Raw genomic sequence first — 20,937 nt, forward strand, 5'->3', positions numbered from 1 at the left:
CCCATGACCAGCAACCTCTACTCCCAGACATGCCTCCTAACTCCAGGGGTCATTTATCACCTCTTAAAACAGCCAGTCCAATCCACTTACCTCTGACAAATCAAGGCAGGGAACTCGAGGGCTGACTTGTGGCTTGCAGACAAGAAAGTCTTATAACTTCTTGTCTGTAGATTTTAGAATAAATTCAACAATACCACATTGTTGCATTTATCATTAACATTCTTCTGAGTCTTCTAATCCTAGTTGTATGGCTTTCCTTTCTCCAGTTATTAATTAATAACCTCTTACAACGTTAACCTATGGGCTGGGGATCTGCAATGGAAAAATTACCTGGCCAATTGATCCAATACCAGGGCCTATATGAGGATCCTCCTTATACCTACAGGACACCCACCCCTAGAATACATAGGAAAGACTTTAGGGGTTCTGATTATATCAAAATATTGCAGATCCTCACTTCACAGTGCTCCTAGCACAAAAGCCGATTTTGGGCAGCACTATACTACAATGTAGGCAGTGAAATTTGCAATTTCACTAAACCCAGGGCATATAACACTCATTTTATAAGGGTCCTCCTTGTAGATACCTTACCTCTAACCCCTGGGACACCTAGGGGAACCCCTGGGGATACCTAATATGCCCCAACATTGAAGTTTATCAATTTGTAAGTGCCCCAAACCCAAAAGTCAAGATTGGGCACAATTTGCATTTTAAAAGCAGTCCTCCAACATGGGCCTGCTTTTAAACTGACCTCAGGCTACAGCAGTGCACACATGCAAGTGCAGGAAGGGCTCCTGGCCTCTAAACCACTATGCCCTAATATATACTAGGGACTTAAAGGTAGTTTAAATCCGCATGCACTATTATGTACTAGGGCCTTTGTAGGAGAGGTCATGTCAATCTCGGAGGTACCCTAACACATAGTGCATCCTAGTGTATGTAGGTGTTTTTACTGTATTTCTAAGTGTCTCTTTCAACATAGCACTGGCCCTGGGCCTGGTTAGTCAGAGGCCAGGGTCAGCCAGAGTCAGGTACCACCAGTACCAGTCAGCAAAAAGTTGGGGATTGCCCAGGGCACAGATCGCTTTGCAACACTAGAGAAGCACAAACCCAGAATTTAAAACATAACACCATGGTTGGGGGTTCTCTTTAATAATCAGAATTGATTTCCATCCTAATGAACCCATTTTACAACCTTAGGATAATGAAGGACTGGGTAAAAATCATAACGTTCTAATCTATACCTTGCAGTTTTCATGCAGCTCTTTGATGACGGTTAATAGCTCACTGTTCAATGTTAGGATTTTAACTTATAAACTGCAAATAGCAAAAGAATCTCTCAGACAAAAGCAGTAACTCACTGACCTATTTACATTATATGCATTTTTGATCTGCGTGGTACATGTTCTTTGCAGCATGCATATTAACACGTGGTTACGTTACCATGTGACAAAACCTCCAGTAGTTTGACCTCTGATCTCTCTCAATAAAGATCATTAATCACCGAAGTTATCTTCACATTTTTATTGTTGCCTGAAAATTGCTGGAGACCAGGAATGCAGCAGCAGGTACTTTTCAAACCATAATGCACTTACAAACATGACGCCCTCACCCGAAGTCAGTGACCTTTTTTGCTTGGTGCATGAAGATGCAAGATTCATATACATGTTTTTTTAACATTAGGTCTGATTACTATGTGAATGTAAATAACAATAAAGCACACATGCAAACTGTGACTACATGCCTGCTTTTCTCAATATTTCACTTCAAAACTATGCGACTGTATTTGTTTAACGGGCGGTGATTTGTATAGGGTCAATGGAAAATCCAAAAGGTTGTCCCTGTCTCCCCCAGAATTTTAGTGTCTCCTACGCCCCTGGACACCTCGTTAAATGAGGATGGCTGTCCCCGGGCATAGGAAGGGTAATTGGAAAGGGAGTTGTGTGCGCCCCAACAGGAGGCGAAGGAAGCATGGGAGTGTGGTGTCAAGGTATGCTAGCACTTGACAGGGTTTACAAGGGTAATTAAGTCCTCTCACATTCCAGGCCAATAAATTGAGAGGAATGGAGTCAGTTAAGTCGCGCACCCAGACAGCGCAGTTAAGTAGTGCATAAATAAGGTGATGACCCTGCGTCTGATGTGCGGGGTCAGTCCACCGCATACTTAAGACAGAAGCGCCATATGACGTGTGAGTACAGTCACCAAGTTGTAAGTGGTGTGCCTGTCATGCAAAACATAACTATCCCTCTCACACCAGTCACCCCCAACCTGTCAGTGGATACACCCAGGAAAGAAACCACCATTCATTCCTTTGTCAAACCCAACAAACAATAAAAACGTAAGATATGCATGCAAAAGTGGGGTACCCCCCAAGGGGAGTCCAGAGGGCAGGTCGATCAACACCACTATCGTGGGATTGTCTGCCAGCTAAATAATTGGAATGATAATTCAGAGGCAGTCATTCATAACAGGTGCAGTAGGATTGTCCCAGCAGGTAGTTTGAATCGATCGGTTCAGAACAAATCCAGAGCTTGTCACGGTCCCCTCGGCAATAATGAGCTCATTCGGAGTCACGGTCCTCACCGCTCTACATTCGCGACCCTTTCCTTGAAGGTGTACGTTTCTCCTTGATGAGTTTCTTGAAGGGCTCAGCATTTTAAGGTGTAGTGAAAGGAGGAATTTCCCACCATGTGTGAGTTTAAAGTGTGCTGGAGAGGGCTTGGCATATTGTACTACAGCCAGACACAGCTTACGTTTTAAGTGCATTTATTTGCAACATTCTTCCTGCACTGCAGTTGGGGAAAGATCGAAATCTTTGTGCTCTCTTAGTTAAGGTCCTGTTTTTCTAAGGCAAGTCTCAGGGTGGCGTCTCAGTCCCGGTAGTTGAACAGCCGGGCAACTATTGGGCGCTCGGTGTCCCAGGCAGGATCCAAGGGCCCAATGACCGGTACGCCCGTTCCACCACGAACAAGCATTGGCATAGCCAATAGGTCTCACTTTTGGACCTTATAAGTGTTTAGCCATGCAACAGTTGTTGTTATTGCACCAACGATATTGTGCTGGATAACTAAATACTTACAAGGTCCCAAAAGCGAGACCTATTGGCTATGCCAATGCTTGTTGAAATGTTGGCACGATATCTAGTACTTGGGGATAGCCTGAATAAAATGAGTGTGCCCATACACTGATTACTTTCAACCATTCCTGAAGTCTCAACAGTGGCCTTATTAACTTTGAAATAAGGAGCAGAACCTGATCTGAGCCCTCTTCTTCCTGCTCTGTCAAGATGCCCTGGACCAGCATATACTCCTTGATGCACCTTCCACAGTATTTTATAGCTCAAAAATGTAGAATGTGCCCCCTCTCGGAACCTTCCTCCTACGTTTTGAGGCATTTCTTTGAAGATTGAAAAAAGGGGTAAAAAAAGTTTGTACCTGGAGCCTATCTCAAAGAATAATGATTGGTCTTTGTTCGCAATGCTGCGATTTATCATGTCTACCATGTCTCTTGCTGAACACTTGATTGCAATGTTGAGTAGGGGCACTTATTTTACTCCCAAATCCTGTAATCTTGTTGTGGGGATAGTGCTATAAAAAGAACTTCTTTATCCCAACTAGAGGGGCAGACACTTGGAGGGCAAGAGATGGCTGTTAAGAGATTGAGTGAGAAGGCACCAACAGAAGAGGGGCGTGTCCTGCTGTGCAGGAAGATAGCTGCAGCTGTGAGCTCTCTGCTCATAATCGCCGTGCATCCTGGGACCTCGATGAGCGTGGAGGCTTGCATGGATGCCCCCTGATATGCGAGTGAAAGAACTAACGACACAACTGCCAGTACTGGGCTAACTTAATTTCTATTCACCAAAGATCTGTTATGAACAAAACATATCAGTCTAATGTAACATTTGTTACTAGTTTATTTAAATCATTTTTTTAAACATAAGATATTTTTCAAGGACTCAGGAAGTAGGGTCTTTTGGGCATACCGGCAACTTGCTGTTTCACCCGGGCAGGAGTACGTTCAGAAGATAAATTTATTCGAGTGCGTTTTTGGTAAATTGACTGCCGAAGTAAGGACACGCCCTCCTCCACACGGGAAAAAAGCCCGGCTAAGCGAGAACAACGCTAAGACCGGGCACCCCAAGTGAATACCATAAAGCTGGAAGACCAATTGAATAAACTCCACACCTGTCTTTTTGAGACACTTCACACAAGAGAATTAAGAAATCGTTTTTGGTCCTGAGGAGAACCCCGCAATAGGGGGTTCGAAACGCGTCGACCCTGTGGGTCCAGTGTCAGTAACAAAAATCAAAACAACTTAGTTAAGACACAATACGATCTGTTCTGACTGAATTTTGTGTGTTCAAAATTATAAATGACAAACAATAAAATGTAGGCTATGTTACATCTTTTGGTTTAATGAAATGCTTACATTGACACTGGCCTATACCTCAGAGGTATATGTTGTTTGTTTTCGTGAATGTGAATGGTTTGTATGTAGTGAGAAAGATTCGGTGTGGGTGTGTTGTATAGTTATTCAGAATCTGTTTTGTAAAATTTGTATTTATTTGTACATATTGTGTATATATTTTGCATATGCACAAGAAATGTTCTTGAAAAATTGAAAAATATCTTATGTTTAAAAAAAAATGATTTAAATAAACTAGTAACAAATGTTACATTAGACTGATATGTTTTGTTCATAACAGATCTTTGGTGAATAGAAATTAAGTTAGCCCAGTACTGGCAGTTGTGTCGTTAGTTCAGTCGATTTAGCTTAGCCTTGCAGGTTAAGAGTCAAGACCCAGTTTTGTTCCCCGGATATGAGAGTGACAGCGGGGAAGGCAGGGAGGTAAGAAACAGGGGGCAGATGAAGCAAGGCATTTGTGAGGGCAGTCGCTGGACTTTAAAATTGCGCCTGCTAGGATATATACAGGGTTCGGCCTGACTCACTACGGCACTGGCAATACAGTGCGCGGAAGGGAGCGTGCACCCCCTTCCGGCTGCAGTGACTGAAAGTTGTACCGGCTGGGAGCAAAGTGCGCTGAGGGCCAGCACCTGAGGCCTGGAGACCTGCCTGTGCCGTGCAGAAGGGGCACTGGAGGTGAGCCTGGTCCTGAATTAAGGGATGTCTGCCAACTAGTTACGGAACAAAGCTGATCCTGGGTGCAGTGTGGACAGAGGTAACCTTCGTCGCACACCGAAAGATCTGAACCCCCGTGGGGCTGAACTGATAAACGAAGCAAGCTGTGGAGCTTAGAGACTTTACTGGGAACACTAATTGTGAGGGGAAAGTAGTTGTGAATCCTCGTGCTCCCTCAATTTGAGAATTGAAAGTTTTCTAAAGCATAGCCTGATATCGATGACCACGCCAGACTGAGATGCGAGATTCACGCTGGGAAAAACGGCTGGATAACTCACATGAGGAGAGAAATTTGCTATTAAGCGGGATAAAATACACAATTCTAATTAGGGTTATTACAAAAATATGTGCTGATCAGGGCCCCTAAGGAGTTGATGGGAGGTGGGAGATCCGAAACACGGAAAAACTGGCGACTAAGCATTGGCCGCGGGGCTGTGAAAGTGACAAGGCGCGCAGCCGCGAAAGTGAAAGTGATGGCGATCAAGAGCGGCGGCCGCGAAAAGCGATCTGTGGTGGGGGAGGGGGAGAAGAGGGAGTTGTGTAAGAGACAGATGGCGGCTGCGCGCATGCACGCAAGCGCTAGGCCAGCCAGTAGCACTTTGAAAACTCACCTACTAAATGTCTCTCCGAGCAGCACATGTGCTGGCTCAGCGAGACCTAAAAAGGGTGACAATTGGTCTGCTCCCAGGAGCGTTTTGAGTAAGGTCTCAACGTAGTCCACCATATTGCCCACAGCAGTGGATTCAGGTAGATCTCTATGTGCAAGTTGTTTCTGTGAGATCAGGCCTTTAAGGGCTTGATTTAGATCTTGGAGGATATCAAGTCAGCCGAAATATAAGTCCCATAGGATACAATGGTATTTATATTTTAGTGGGGGGGATATCTGTCACAGTTGTAACGGAGTAACCAGTCTACCAAAATCGAAATCAGGCCTCAAGTCTTCATTCTTTGCTTTGGTGATGCTGAACACCATCCCCATATCTAGCAGTTTCTCGGTATGGGCTGTGGAGTCATCATCCAGCTGGTAGATGCAGTTCTCTGTCGCAACAATGACTACCTATGGCAGTGATCAATTGGTCTACTCGAGTGGTGACAGGATCAATCCTAGGGGCTATTGAGGGACGCTTTTTTAGATATGGACCATTAGGGTGCTTATGTCCATTCCCGGCTACAGTGAGGGGTCTATAGAGGTAGTGGCTTCTGCAGCATGGTGTGTTTTGGCCACCTAGTTGGTCCCAAACGACAACTTGGTTTGTCTGCCCTCAGCCTTGCCCATTATGGAACCCAAAACCCAGAAGGCCTCACCTTAATGCATTATTGGGTTGCGGCAATCTCACGGGCGGCATTCGTCTCTCAGACGCCATTCGCTGTCCTCCACAACCTCACAGTAAATGAAACTTTCACCACAGGGAGTCCTTGCCACCACAGCTATAAGTGCTGCAAGTCATAGGATAGCCCTTACAGTGAATCCAGGTGCAGTGCCGGCACTCTTAACAGAGCAGCCCTGCTGTCTTTTTTGGTAGGCTTAGGTGGGCTGCGACAAGCTCAGTCTTCAGGTCAGCAGACAAAAGATGGGCCACAACACCCTGTCACCTCATTGTCCGGGACCCCCTTTAAAGCAGCTGGGGGCCTATTTGTCACGCTGCAGCCTCAGAAAGTGGCGCGCACCAGTACCCTGCACACCACAAGGCTCAAAGAACCGCAGAGCCCCTCACAGGGGGCCCCACAATTGCAAGTCTCGTGCCATTCTCCTGGTGGGCTCTCGCAGCGCTGATTGGTAGGCCACAGCAGTCTCAGACCCTGTGGTATGAGGGATGAGAGGGAAGAGTGGGAGCCAACATGGCACATCAGTTCCACCTGGTCCGCAGCACCCCCTCACCAAGTGGTGCTCCTCACCAGCTGTTTGCAGGTCCACAGGAAGCAGTTCACCCTAAAGGGCATGATGGAGGGGCACTACCTCCGGGTCGAGGGTTGGCAGCGGAGACACAAGCAGGCCCGCAAGGTGAGTCCTTCTGTCCGCCAGCCGCCCCGTAGGTTCCAGTGTCTGCAGAAATCTCACTGCTCGAGAGGTGGGGGGGCAAGCAGGTCATCTCAGCTTCTACTAAAGCGCTGTCTGGAGGCCGTCAGAGGTGTGCCGCAGGCTCCCTACTCCACAAAAAGAAATCTCTGATGGCCGTCGTGGGATATGCTGCCATGTTGCCGAAAGCCTGTGCGAGGTCAGAGGTCGTATCAACGGTCCCCCATTACACTGGAGCACAAGGGAGACAGCAATCGTGTGTGGCATCTGCTAAGTGTCAGGAAACAACAGAAGGGCTATATCTGACAGGATGATAACGGATGGAGTAGATGGCACAAGGAGACTCACTAAAGTACAGCCATCTTGGAGCCCAGCACTCTGGTGCCCCAATTTCTTAAGATTTAAGACAAAAACTGTCAAGTCAAGAAGTTTATCGGGAATGTTTTTTATTATTTATTTATTTTCTGTACTTGTATTGCGCAACGGCTACCCAAAGAGGGTTTCCCGGCGCATCTCAGCAGCTTCTGTATGGATAAAGTGTCTTTATTTATCAAACAGCCAGGTTTTTAGCAACTTGCGAAAGCTGGAGTAGTTTGGCTCGTTTCTCAGTGCAATGGGGAGAGAATTCCAATGATACGGACCCAGATAGGCGAAGGATTTTCCTCCAGTGCGAACACGTTTGAATTTAGGGATCATAAAACGGCCCTGGGTGGCTGATCTGAGGTTCCTGGTCGGGATATAGGCTTTTGCCAGAGTGCAGAGGTACTTAGGGGCTGTATTGGCTTTAATTCTGCACATATAGATGAGTGCTTTAAATTTCACTTGATTTTCTACATTCAGCCAGTGTAGCTTGCGTCGAAATGTAGAAACTGGTTCTCTTTTTGGTACTTTACATAATAATCTGACTGCCGCATTTTGGGCCATCTGTAAACGGTGGAGAATTGTTTTATTTGATCCCAAGTAAAGAATATTACCGTAGTCTAAACGGGACGTGATTAAGGCATTGACTTCTGTTTTTTTAGTTGACTCTGGGAGCATCCAGCAGATTTTTCTCAGCCACCGAATGATGGAAAAGCAGGTGGCTGCAACTTTAATTGATTGTGCATGCATGCTCAAATTATTATCAAGGAGTATACCAAGATCACGTACTTGTGATACTGGGATCGGGAGGTTACCCATTTTTTGTGGCCAGTGTTTTTGGCTCCATAGGTGCTTCTGTTTTCCGAAAATTACTACCTCAGTTTTTTCTCCGTTAAATTTTAAGAAGTTTGCCTTCATCCATGTTGCGATGTTATTTAGTCCAATTTTAAGCATCGAGATATCATTTGCATTTTGAATCGCAAGGGAGAAAATAACTTGTGAATCATCTGCATAGGAGTAGATCGTGAGTCCCGACTCCTCAGCTAACTCCGCCAAAGGCTTTACATAAAGGTTGAAGAGAAGCGGACTCAAGATAGATCCCTGCGGTACACCATGGCTAAATGAATGTGTTTTGGAGCAAGCGTTTTGGGAGAAAACTTGGAACGTTCTATTTGAAAGAAAGTCTTGAATCCATTTGAGGGCGTCTCCGCCAATTCCTATGTTGATCAGTGTTTTTAAGAGCACTCTGTTTGAGATAGTATCAAAAGCAGCGCTCAAGTCCAAAAGGATGAGCGCTACTGTTTCCTCTTGATCCAATTTCTGGCGGATTGTCTCTGTCACACCCAAGAGTGTGGTTTCCGTCGAGAAACCTGTCCTGAAGCCGGACTGTGATGGGTGAAGTAAAAGGTGGGTATTAACATATTGTGTTAGGTGTATATGAATGTGTTTTTCCAGGATTTTGGACAGAATTGGGAGTAAAGAAATAGGTCGATAGTTTTTTGTGTCGGATTTGTCTGCATTTGGTTTTTTCAATAAAGGGGGAATCATAGCATGCTTCCAGAGAGCTGGAACTTAGGCATCTTTAATTGATGTATTGAGTGCATTAGTTATGTTTGACATCACTGAGTAATCAAGTTTTTTAAGAATGTTAGCTGGGATCGGATCCCTCGGTGATCCTGATTTGATTGAATTTAATAACTCTCCCATGGTACTGGTTGTCAATAAGGGCCAGTCCTTTAACACCTTCACTGTGGCGGCTATTCCGCCGCAGTGCTAACGGTTTGGGGCGGCCGCGCGGCGGCCGCATGCTCGTGACGGAGCCGCTCCGTCACGAGCGTTGGTTGAGCTGTGCTCGTGACGGAGCGGTTCCGTCACGGCCCGCCCCGCTCAATAGAACGCTCAGCGCAGGCGCAGAATTCGCGCCGCGCATGAGCGTTCTATCGAGCTGGGCGGGCCGTGACGGAACCGCTCCGTCATCAGCACAGCTCAACCGACGCTGATGACGGAGCGGTTCCGTCATCAGCGCCGAAGCGGTTAACACATGGTCGGTTTTTACTAGATTGTGTTCATGCACCCAATCAGACGTGGAAACCTCAGGTCTAGAGGCCTCATCTTGTTGTGAAACGATTTCTTGGTAGATACCATCCACTTGTCTATGAAGAAAGTTGCTAGTTCTTCACATTTGGATTTGGACAGAAAAGGTGGTTTGGCTATTGCATCTGAGCCTGCCAGAATTTTCACTGTGTTAAATAGTGTTTTTGCACTATTAGAAGCTTTGGAGATGGTTAAGTTCACAAAGGCAGAACGTGCCTGCCTGCATTCTTTGTGGTACTTACTCAGGGCTGCTTTATAGGCTAGTTTGTCTGTGAGATCATAGTTTCTCCTCCAATTTCTTTCTAAAACTTTACAACACGATTTAGAAATTTTCAAAGAATCATTATACCAGGGTGCAGGGGGATGATGTGTGTTTTTTTTTTGTTTAGAAATAGGGAGGCATAAATCAGTTGCTTCCCTAAACCAACTTTGTACTATAATAGGTATGATTTCAGGTGGACCACAATGGAGCACAGGTTGGATACACAAAGCAGGTTCATCCCGGTTAAAGATTTACCTTCTGACTTAGTCTCTAAAATGGAAGTCGAAATCCTCCAGTGGGGAAGGGTTGCAGGTTGACTGCTGAAGTACTCTCAAAGTCAGAGAGCCGCTGGACGACGTCCTGCTGAAGACAGCGGTTTTGGTGGGAAAATCTCAGAATGGGAGAAATTCAAATTTCACATCCGCCCAAGTCCAAGCGTTGGGGCGACTACTTTTTACGCATTTACCTGGTCAAGATCTCTACCTTTGGAATTAGTCTATTGTTTTGATCTCAGATTCCTTCAGCTGGGAAAGGTAGCAGTCTGTATCCAGGAAGGTAGCACCAAAGTAGGACAGACTTACTACGAGGGTCTGCTGAACTGGATTTTCAGGAGGCGAAAATCTCCAAAGAGAACTAACCTGATTTTCCAACCCGGTGAGGTCACACCTTCAGTGGATTGACTTGGGGGTTGGTCCTGGCCCTACAGCAGTCTGGAAGTCCAAAATGTTACGAATTCCTCATTTTTCAGAGAGAATCCTTCTGGGCACGATCAAGGCTTCCAGGGTCTGAGGCAAAGCACTCAGGAGTCAGGACTCACTCCTTCAGGGGCCACCAGCAAGGTCCAGTCCTCTTCGAGTTGCGAATGGTGAATCGAAAATAAAAGGCCTCTTGCAGCTTTTAATGTCCCTGTTGCCACACAGGAGGTCACCTATAGCCATCTGACCCTTAGAGTTCACTTCTTTGTTCTTGGTAGAAGTTGGAGCAGGTCCATCCATGAGGTTTCCTCACAAGTTTCTGGCAGAAGGTTTAGTTCTCTTACGTTCTTACGCAGGTCCAGAAAGTGTTCTGAGGAGCTGGTGGCGGGGTCCATTTTCCTATAGCTCAGTAACCACGCTCCCATTCGCACACTCCCATTCGCTTCAAATCAATGGGGAAAAGGTTTCCGGGGGAAACCCTACCCACTTTTACAGCACATTCTCTTTGCCTTACTGCAAACACTCAGCATGCACTATTTTAAGGCTAATGCAAGATGTCAGATTCCTTCCGCTATGGCAGGAGAGCAAGAGTCCACCCGAGGTGTGTCTAGGTAACTGAGCAGTCTCATCCTTCTAAGTAATATAAAAGTGGTTCTAGGAGTAACTCTCCCTTTTGCTGGGCTAAGGCCAGGCTGACTACAGTGTAGCCTTAGCCCCCAGATATTCACCTTTCACTATCTTATGAATGGGCAGTCCTCACCCTTTGAAGTAAATTAAAGTCCTAAACCCTCCCAGATGTTCTTTCTGGGAGGATAGATGTCACATACCTTATATCCAACCCATCCTGCCAAACATGCACAGGCCACTGTCCAGTTCTAGGATGTTTCACAACTCATTATTGTCAAGCATTGCCAAGCTGCTGGCAGCTAATGCAAATTATCCTGCAGGAACTGCAGACAGGGAAAAGGTAACTTTTTTAAAGTAACTTTTCCTAAATTGTTATTAAAAATCTAACTTCACTACTGATTGGATTTTTAATACATATTACAAAGTAATATTTGGATCCTTTCTTTAGCCTGTCCCAAATCCCAGATAGCAAAATTAATAGATTAATCTGCACTCTGTTTTTCCCCATAGGACATTTAGAGGTTTCTACCCACAATAAAAAAAGCTTTTGGAGGGCTTGTCACTGCAGAGGCATGCCAACATAACAATTCTACATGCCCCATTTTCAAATACTAGGCACCATACCTCGTGGGTTACCAGGCCTACTGAGCGGTCAATATGAATATTTTGGCAGGTGGGTCTGCGGGTTTAAACTACATCTGTCAAACTACATTGGTGGGCCTGAAGGCATGTATTCCTTGTCAAACTGGTAGATGGCACAATAAGTGCTGCCATTCACAGATTACATTTAACTTTCTATGCCACTGGTGAAGATTCTACACCATATAGTATGGGCTTACAGGGGAGTTAAATATGCCAATCAGAGATAAGCCAATTGTTACATGCTACAGAGCACATACACTGGGCCCTGGATGGCAGCGCCTTTAAGTGCATAGCCTAAAACCCAGCAACACAATTCATCAAAATTTGAAGGTGACCACACAAAAAGGGACATTTTCTCGCATGTAGCAGCCATGCAATTCTGCTCTCCCTGCATAGCTATGTATGATCTTGACAAACAATAAGCAATAGAGAAGACACACATTAGCAAAGCCAATAGGTCTCGACTTTGCCACTGTGGCAGCTGTACACCATGAATAAAAGTTAGTAGTGTGGAGTGGGGTGGGGTAGATTGTAGTGAAATATATTGGGGTAGAATAGGGTAGATTGTAGTGGGGTCGATTGGGTAACGTGAGGTAGACTGGAGTGGGGTAGATTGAAGTGGAGTAGAGCGAGATAGATTGAGTTGAGTGGGGGAAATTGGAGTGGAATAGAGTGTGGTAGATTGGAGTGTCGTAGATTAATGTGGTAGTCTGGAGTGGGGTAGATTGGAGTGGGATACAATGGGGTCAATTGGAGTGAGGTGGGGTAGATTGGAGTGGAGTAGATTCGAGAGGGCAGATCAGGATACGGTGGGGTAGAGTACAGTGAATTGGGGAACACTGGAAAGGAGTGGGGTGGAGTGGGGTGGGGTGAATTGGAGTAGAACAGACTGGGGAAAACTGGAGTGGAATAGACTGGAGTGGGTAGGGTAGAGTGGAGTAGATTGGGGTAAATTGGAGATGGGGGAAAATTGGAGAGTGGTGTAGCTGGTTGATTGGAGTAGGACATATTGGAATGGAGTGGGGAATATTAGAGTGGAGTGGACTAGATTGGAGTAGGATAGTTTGAAGTTGGGTAGCGTGGGGTAGGACAGATTGGAGTAGAGTAGATTGGGCCAGATTGGATAGGGGTAGAGTAAATTGGGGTAGAGTGGAGTGTGGAAGATTAGGACGGATTGGATTGGCGTAGACTTGAGTGGGGAAGATTGGGTGAGATAGAGTGGAGTGGCTTGGGGTAGCATGGAGTGCTGTAGATGGAAGTGGAGCGGGATGGAGTGGAGCAGGATGGATTAGGGAGGGTAGACTGTAGTAGGGTAGACTGGAATAGTGTAGGGTAGACAGGCAGATTGGTTGAGGTTGAAATGGAGTGGCGATTGGAGCGGGGTAGATTGAAGTGTGGTAGACTGGTGAGGAGGGGGAGGACTGGAGAGGGGGAAGATTGGAGTAGATTGGAATAGGCTGGGTTGGGGTAGATTGTTGTGGAGTGGGGTAGATTTGTGTGGGTTGGGGTTGACTGGGTTAGATTGATGGAGTGGGGCAAAGTGGAGTAGGATAGATTGGGGTGGAGAGGGGTAGACTGGAGTGGGGTAGACTATCATAGTGGAGTGGATTGGAGTAGAGTGGAGTGGGGCACACTGGAGTGGGGTAGAGGGTTAGTAAGGTATATTGGAGTGGGATGGGGCAGATTGGATTTGGGTAAACTGGGGTGAGGTAGGTTGGGGTTGGTTTGGAGTGGAATCGGGTAGATTGGAGTGGGGTATAGTGAGGTAGGGTAAAGTGGTGTGGTGTAGATTGGGGTACATTTCAGTGGAGTGGGGTAGATTGCAGATGTTAGATTGGAGTAGATTTGAGAGGGCAGATCATGGTAGATTGGGGTAGAGTAGAGTGGACTAGGGTAAATTGGGGAAGAGAGGAGTAGAGTGGAGCGGGATAGACTGGAGGGCATTGGAGTTGGGTAGACTGGGTGGATTGGAGTAGGGTAGACTGGAATGGAGTGGGATCGATTGGGCAGGAGCAGGGTGTTGTGGGGTGGGGTGGAGTAGATTGGGGTGGAGTAGACTGGGGTAGAGTGGAGCATGGTAAACTGGGTGGGGTGAAGAGGTGTAGACTGGAGTGGGGTAGAGTGGAGTGTGGTAGATTGGAGTGGAGTGGGATGGATTGGAGTGGTCACTGGAGTAGAGGGTAGACTGTAGTAGGGTAGCCTGTAGTGGTGTAGGGTACACTGGAGTCAGAATGATTGGAGTGGAGACTGAAGTGGGGTACCATGGAGTTGATTTGAGCGGATTGGGGTAGATTCAAGTGGAGTGGGTTGAGGTAAACTGGGCTAGAATGGTGGAGTGGGTTGGGATTGACTGGGTTAGATTGGTGGAGTGGGATGGAGTCAGGTGGAGTAGACTAGGTTGGATTGGTGGAGTGGATTGGAGTACAGTGGAGTGGGGCAGATTGTATTAGTGTAGAGTTAAGTGGGGTAGATTGGAGTATGGTGGGGTAGATTCGAGTGAGGCATACTGAGGTGGGGTAGATTGGGGAGGAGTGGTGTAGAATGGGTAGATTGGAGCATGGTATATTGGAGTGGAGTGGGGTAGATTGGAATGAGATAAGTTGGAGTGAGGTGGAAAAGATTGAGTAAGATTGGAGTGAATTACACCGGAAAATAGTGGGTAGTGTGGAGTGGGGTAGATTGGGTGTACTGTAGTGGGGTACATTCGGGTAGATTGTAGTGGCGTAGATTGGAGTAAATCTGAAGGAAGTTGACTGGGGTAGACTGGAGTGGGATAGTTTGGAGTGGAGTGGGTTTGACTAGTGTGGAGTGGGAAAGATTGGGGTAGACTGGAGTGCAGTGGGGTAGATTGGAGTGGTGTGGGGTAGATTTGAGTGGGGTAGATTGCAGAGGAGTAAGTGGTAGTCCATGAAGTGGCATAGAGTGGGTTGGCATGGCATGTCGTAGAGTATCTTAGAGCGGAGGGGCGTAAAGTAGAGGGACATGTCGTAGAGTGGAGTGGTGTAGAATGGAGTGACGTGTCCTAGAGTGCAAGAGCACAGAGTGCTTTAAAGTGGAGTAGTGTGATGTATGCATGGCGTGGTAGCACACTCTCCTTACACACAGCATATTTTAAATTGAAATGACCATGACATTTGCACATACATACAGTTTTACTGAGAAGAAACAACGTGTGGAAATGTAATCACCTAGTGTATTGATATGTTTTGATCATATTAAAATATTTTTTTCCACCACACTTCAGAATTACAAAAAAAGAAATTTGCTTTATTTGTAATTTTCCAATTATGATCTATTCAGAAATATCAGCACAGTTCATTTTTGTTGTGTGCTAGAAAAAATAAAATCCTACAGTCTTGCCTACTACATGGGTACCCCACAGGATTGTCACATGAATTCTCCGAATATGAAGTCAGAGAAAGAAAAATAAACTCTAAGCTCCCTCCAAGGCAGAACCTGACATTTGACTTATGTCGTGGAATGCACAGCAAATGTGACAAGATAAGAACAATATTTTTATTGCAGAAAATGCTACCCTGAGGCCGCACCTCAGGGGAGAAAACTATGAATACAATGCTTCACAGGAAGGACAAACTCAAGCTGGACAACCTAAATAAATAAAGCTAGCAAATAGAAAGCAAGCAACTGTGAGTTACAACCCACAAAGGGAATTGTAAGCAATGGAAGGAATGTATTCCAAGGGAAGCTTTCAGAAGAAGTAGTTAGCAAAACAGACTACTGTGCTGTCTGGAAGAGTGCCATTTTTTCCAGCTCATTGAGGACATACAGATGGCTCCAGCTGTATACCCTGAAGGAGAGGACATCGTACTGGACACTGGCACCCTAACTGCCACCTGGCAACCCTGCCAACCAGCACCAAAACCATGTCACGACAGCAGCCTTGTGCACATCCAATGCCTTGGTAACAACATAAGAGGGCTCATCTCACCAGGGACATTGTTTTACCTAGACCAGGGACAGCTACTTGGGAAAGGTGAGATGGAACCAGAGACCATACCCCACTGAGCTTACACCAGAGCCTAAAATCCTGGCACGGGAGGGGCCCGCCTGAAAAGCAGCCTAGAATAAGATAGCAGCACAGCTCTAAAAGTTAACCAGATTTAGACAGAAACATGGCCCTGAAAGAAACCCCACAATTCCGTAACCTGGCCTGAAATCATACAGAGCAGAAAAGAGGAACCTGGGCAAACAACAGCCCAGAATAAATGGGGAAAAAGAATTTCAAGCCCTGCCTGAAAAGAAGAGCAAGCGGGTAGGGAAACAAGCGATCAGTCCTATCCTAGTGAACTGCGACACCTTACAATGTCTCGAGCTTACAGCTGCACTGTGTCTGAGAATAGCAAGAAAAGGAACATTATGCAGCAACCTGGATCTGACGAGGAGGCAGCTACCACCTGAATCCTCTGGACAAAGCACTACGTGGGACACTGGAATTGAACTAACCTGGGCGTGAAAAGCAGACCATAGGTTATGAGCAATGCAATCCACCACAGGTGTGAATTGTGCAACAGAATTCATTGAGTGTTTCAGAAATGAAAAAAACTCTTTAAGGCTTCCTTCACGGCCAGTCAAAGGTGTCATAGGACTAATAGACATGAAAATGTGGATTAAACATTTAATGGTGAGGCCATGTCCCAGTCCCGCTAGCACGAGTAATAGCCAATGCTCCACTTACCTTCCACAGTGAACACTTGAACAGGTCAGGCAAACCCAGGGACTTTTGTTAGAGCGACACACTGAAAAAAGAAGACGCATTGTTTACAATATATTTTGATCTTAATGTGGTGAAAGCATTTCCAAACAAGTGATGAAGATAGTGATCTTTACATTTCACATCGCATAGGGTACAATGCAAGACCCTACTTTACTTTTGTATTGCACATTGTAGCAGTGGAAACAGTGCTACTTCCCCAAAGATTTCTGGTCGGCATTTATGGATCTACAAATATTTGGAGACAACATGCAAAAACAAAGTATTTAAACAGTAATACAAACAAGCATCAATTAAAACATGCCTTTCTTATTTTCAGATTGGCCAATATACCAGAAGGAGTCAAAAAGAATTTTCAGACCCCTAAAATGACTTAAGTCTCAAACCTTGGGAATTTGCAAACAGCTGGATTTGTGTCTGAAAAAAAGCATTCCAACAACACGTACCAGATTACCAGTAGATATGTGAATGCATTTGTCAGTGACTGTTTATTCTGCATTACAACTCATTATTTATATCAGGTAAGAATACAGTAAGAAATCTGGATCTTTGGAGTCCAATGAATGACTTTCTTGGTGAGACATGAGATCTACTAATTGTAGATCACAACTAAAGCAGTGGGTTTGGAAGTGGATTCAGGATTTCCAGGGAAGTCAGCCAAGAATAAATAGTAGTTGAGAAAAGTCTTCAAATTTGTAGGTGAAGATCAATTGGTTTGCTTCATTTCATACACGTGGAAAGGAGTTGGTGTCAAGACAGGAAAGGAGGGGTGCTGGGTCCAAACTGGAATGTCATGGTGAGCCAAAAAAGATGGATTTAGGCCCAGATCTCTGTACTGGGGTGAATGTATGACATTCTTCTGCATTCTGTCCCTTAATTGTTCTTTTTGCATTGGTGGCCATCATGGCATGACATTGGAGAAACTATACAGTAGTCTGATCAGGCTAAAGCATCAGCATGTGTGGCCCTGAAGATAAGTCCAAGGACTTCTACCACCCACTGAATATTCTGCTGTGCAGCATACAGTGAAAATTGTCTTTTTTTGGCACGTTAGCATACCATGAGCATAATGAACGAACAAGAAAAAACAGAAACTTGGAGAACTTAACATGTTAGCAATATGTATGAAAGGCTACACTGCCCATGACATCATGCAGCTTGCCACCTATGAGGGAGGAATGTATCCCCATTGATGAATTCAGGAAGGAGATAATTTAATATTTCAAGCGGCTGTTTGTGCTATGGTGATCTTTAATGTTTAACACTATAACTGAAGTGGATAAAGCATGCTTTAAAAATGTGTGCGGTGCATCCCATCAAGGAGTACTGGACCATGAAAAAGATGCATGTGGTTTGCCAGCTGTGACGAGGAGTTAGCTACGTATACATAGGATGAGGTTTGTATTGCTAATGAGCTTCAGTATTCTCTCTGTGACGAAAGCACTGAAGATTGAATGAGCATTGTAGGGAGGCATCGCTGATCAGGAAGAGGAGGCAGCATTATCACTGGATTGTCACTTCCTGCTGCCAGGCTTGCGCAACAAACTGCATTCCATTCAAATGCTACTCCTTAATGAATTGTAGATCCGTGTCACCGATCACTTAAACAATATTTTCCTTCTCAGAATGGGCGTTGTTGGAGAAATAATGCATATACCTGCGTACGTGAACAAGCGCAGCACGTAATAATGCATATTAAAAAAGTATTTAAACAATAAAATGGGAGGCCTGAAATTCTGTCCTTGTTTTGAGAAGGGCAGATTGTTTTCCAGCTTGTAGTTAACACTTCCAAATGCCTGTTTGGAGGACACGCTCCACATAGCTAGGCAATAGAGCTGATCACCCTGCTAAGTAGTTCCAGGTAAATCACTGATAGACACAAAAGGATGGGAAGCAAAGACAACGATGAATGAGATGAATAAAAACGGAGAGAAAATAAATGCCACCCCAAACAATAAGCTTTAGGTACGGTGTGCATGCTGATGCGTCAGGTAGTTACCTAATCTACAAACTGGAAATAGGATTTGAAGTACTGAACTGCTGCAAACTTAAAAACAGCAAAAGAAAAGAACAAGGGGAGGTTGATTTTTGCTGGCCCAATTTAATGAATGCATGTTTTCTATAATGCTAGAAAATGTGCATTAAAAAAGTCATACAAATAGGAATACTGGAACACCACTGAAAAAGAGAAAAGTTGCACAAGATTCAAACACATAATATCGAACAGGACAATCAAGGAAGGACATGAAGAAATGCAAAGGAAAATACTCTCTGAGGAAATTTGTATATAAATGTTTTATGTCTTTTATGATTTTTAACAAATCGAATAAAGTGTACTTGACTGACTGACTGACTCTCTGAGGAGCTCTCTACGATGCATACGATACCTTGGAAGAAGTCAGACATCCATCCAAGCTTGAATCCCTTCCAGATGAAGAGAGTCATAACAGTATGGAGCAATATGCCTGACTACCAACGAAAGTACAAATTGTTAAAATAATATGAGGTGCACTCTCCTACATCTCATGGTGTTAAGTCCAAAGCACAAAAATATCAGTAAAATAGACTGAAGGATCCAAAGCAAGGTTTCTAGGATGCGCAAAGTACAAGATGATGCAGAGCTGTCAATCGGGCAACACCGTAATATATCAGCACGAGCTGACCATTCTCAAGACGTATGAACGAAGAGATCCCAAAGCATGACAATAAATCAACAACCACGCAATTAACTTTAACATATGCAACTACATAGCCATTCTGAGCCAGTTATGGCTAAAAGAACTTTAGCTAAAGAATAAAAAGCGTGGTGCCCCGCAAAAACACGAGAAAGTATGGTAACGATGGGCTGACTATAGCGGTATAGACTTATCAGTGGTAGAACCCCGGAATCCCTCATAGCATGGGTGGGCAATCTAATTGCGTAACCTCTGTAAATTTGATATAATTGTTCTGTTTGATATGATGCGTCAATGATTGGATGGAGCGGGGAGAAGCTGGGGTGCCAAATCTGTGCTCAGTTTAATAATGGTTAACTATTTGTTTTCTTCACTTCCTTTTTTTGTAGTATTCTTAATTGTTACACAGCGACATTTATATCTAAAATTCGAAATTGTATTGGTGTGTAGGCCCTTGGGTCGATGCTGTACCAACTATAAAAGCTGAATAAAAATGTGTTTAAAATAAAAAAAATTAAACGGGATTCAGACTGAAATGAGAGGGAGGAAAAGTCAATAACAAGCGGGGGGCACATAACCACACTTTATGAGAAAACTTGGGACTGAAAACTAACATAAAATGTTACTTATGTAGAGATTTTATACACTGCAACACGCAATGGAGTCCATTTCAGAGTGCAATTTAATTCCTAGTAGTGAACCCTACAGTTAGGAAATAAATTTAATTTTTTTTTTTAAAAACACAGGATACACAAGATTGTCTGATACACGACATTAACTCCCTTCCAAAGCTTATAAGGTATTTCGTTTCCAAGAAGAGCCAATAACATACAAACAAGCAACATCGTTGTCCTATACAATCGTTATTATGGGGTTCCTTAATTCTCTTTTCACTGTAAGCAAGTTAATTTAAGTCTGGGATAATACGAAGAAAAAAACTCTAGAATGAATAAATAAAGAAAACATTCCTGAGGGATATGGGTTGGTAGCCCCTTCTTTAACCCAGTATGGATGAAAACAGAGGATGACACACAAGCCACAAATGGCACGTTTTAACACTAGCCTGCTCTTAAACCCGTTTAAAGTAGCATTTCCAGGTACACTTAAAACGCATTGCCTACATTTCGGTGTTCAGTGACTTAAAACATGTAAAGAGAAGTTCACTAGCTAACCCTTCAAGAGGCACAGCTGCAACATCGCACATTTAAAAGCAGCACCCCGTCTACAGTTTTACTTTGAAACGCACTGAACTGGTGGAATATTTTGTAGAACCCAAGCAGGAAATGTGCATTTTTCAGGAATAAAAACACAAGAGCAGCCCCCTTCAAACAAAGTACAGGGGCTTCTTATCGCTTCACACAAACGTGGAGAGAAAACCGAACGAGTCCTGTTCAGGAACAGACAAACTTGTGTGGAAAGAAGGCTTGGGCGGAAGGGCCGGGAACAAAGAGCCCCCGGTCGGCCGGCTCACAAGCCTCGCAGCTGCCGGCTGGGGCCGGCCACACAATGCAGCGCGGCTCAGCAGCAGCCCCAGCTGTCACGGGAGACCGGTGACAGGAAAAACCAAGGCCCGGCCGGCGACTTCAACTGGACAACACTCCGTCGGATTAACGGCCAGATACAACAAAAAAACAAAACACAAAAGCATTGGCAAAGCCAAAAAAAACTCTCACTCTTAAGTAGCGCCCAGGCCC

The 20,937-nt window shown here is 44.8% G+C and overlaps 1 protein-coding gene across 1 annotated transcript in view; it reads right to left on the reverse strand.

Moving 5' to 3' along the window:
* USP3 (ubiquitin specific peptidase 3) overlaps positions 1-20,937 on the reverse strand; it is a 266,304-nt gene that overhangs the window by 233,261 nt on the left and 12,106 nt on the right. The window contains exon 2 of the mRNA XM_078685262.1: positions 16,533-16,593. Within this exon, the coding sequence (XP_078541388.1) occupies positions 16,533-16,593 (61 nt within the window). The remainder of the gene's footprint in view (positions 1-16,532; positions 16,594-20,937) is intronic.

Source organism: Lissotriton helveticus, chromosome 3_2 (genome assembly GCF_964261635.1).
Source record: "Lissotriton helveticus chromosome 3_2, aLisHel1.1, whole genome shotgun sequence".
Classification (NCBI taxonomy): Eukaryota; Metazoa; Chordata; class Amphibia; order Caudata; family Salamandridae; genus Lissotriton; species Lissotriton helveticus.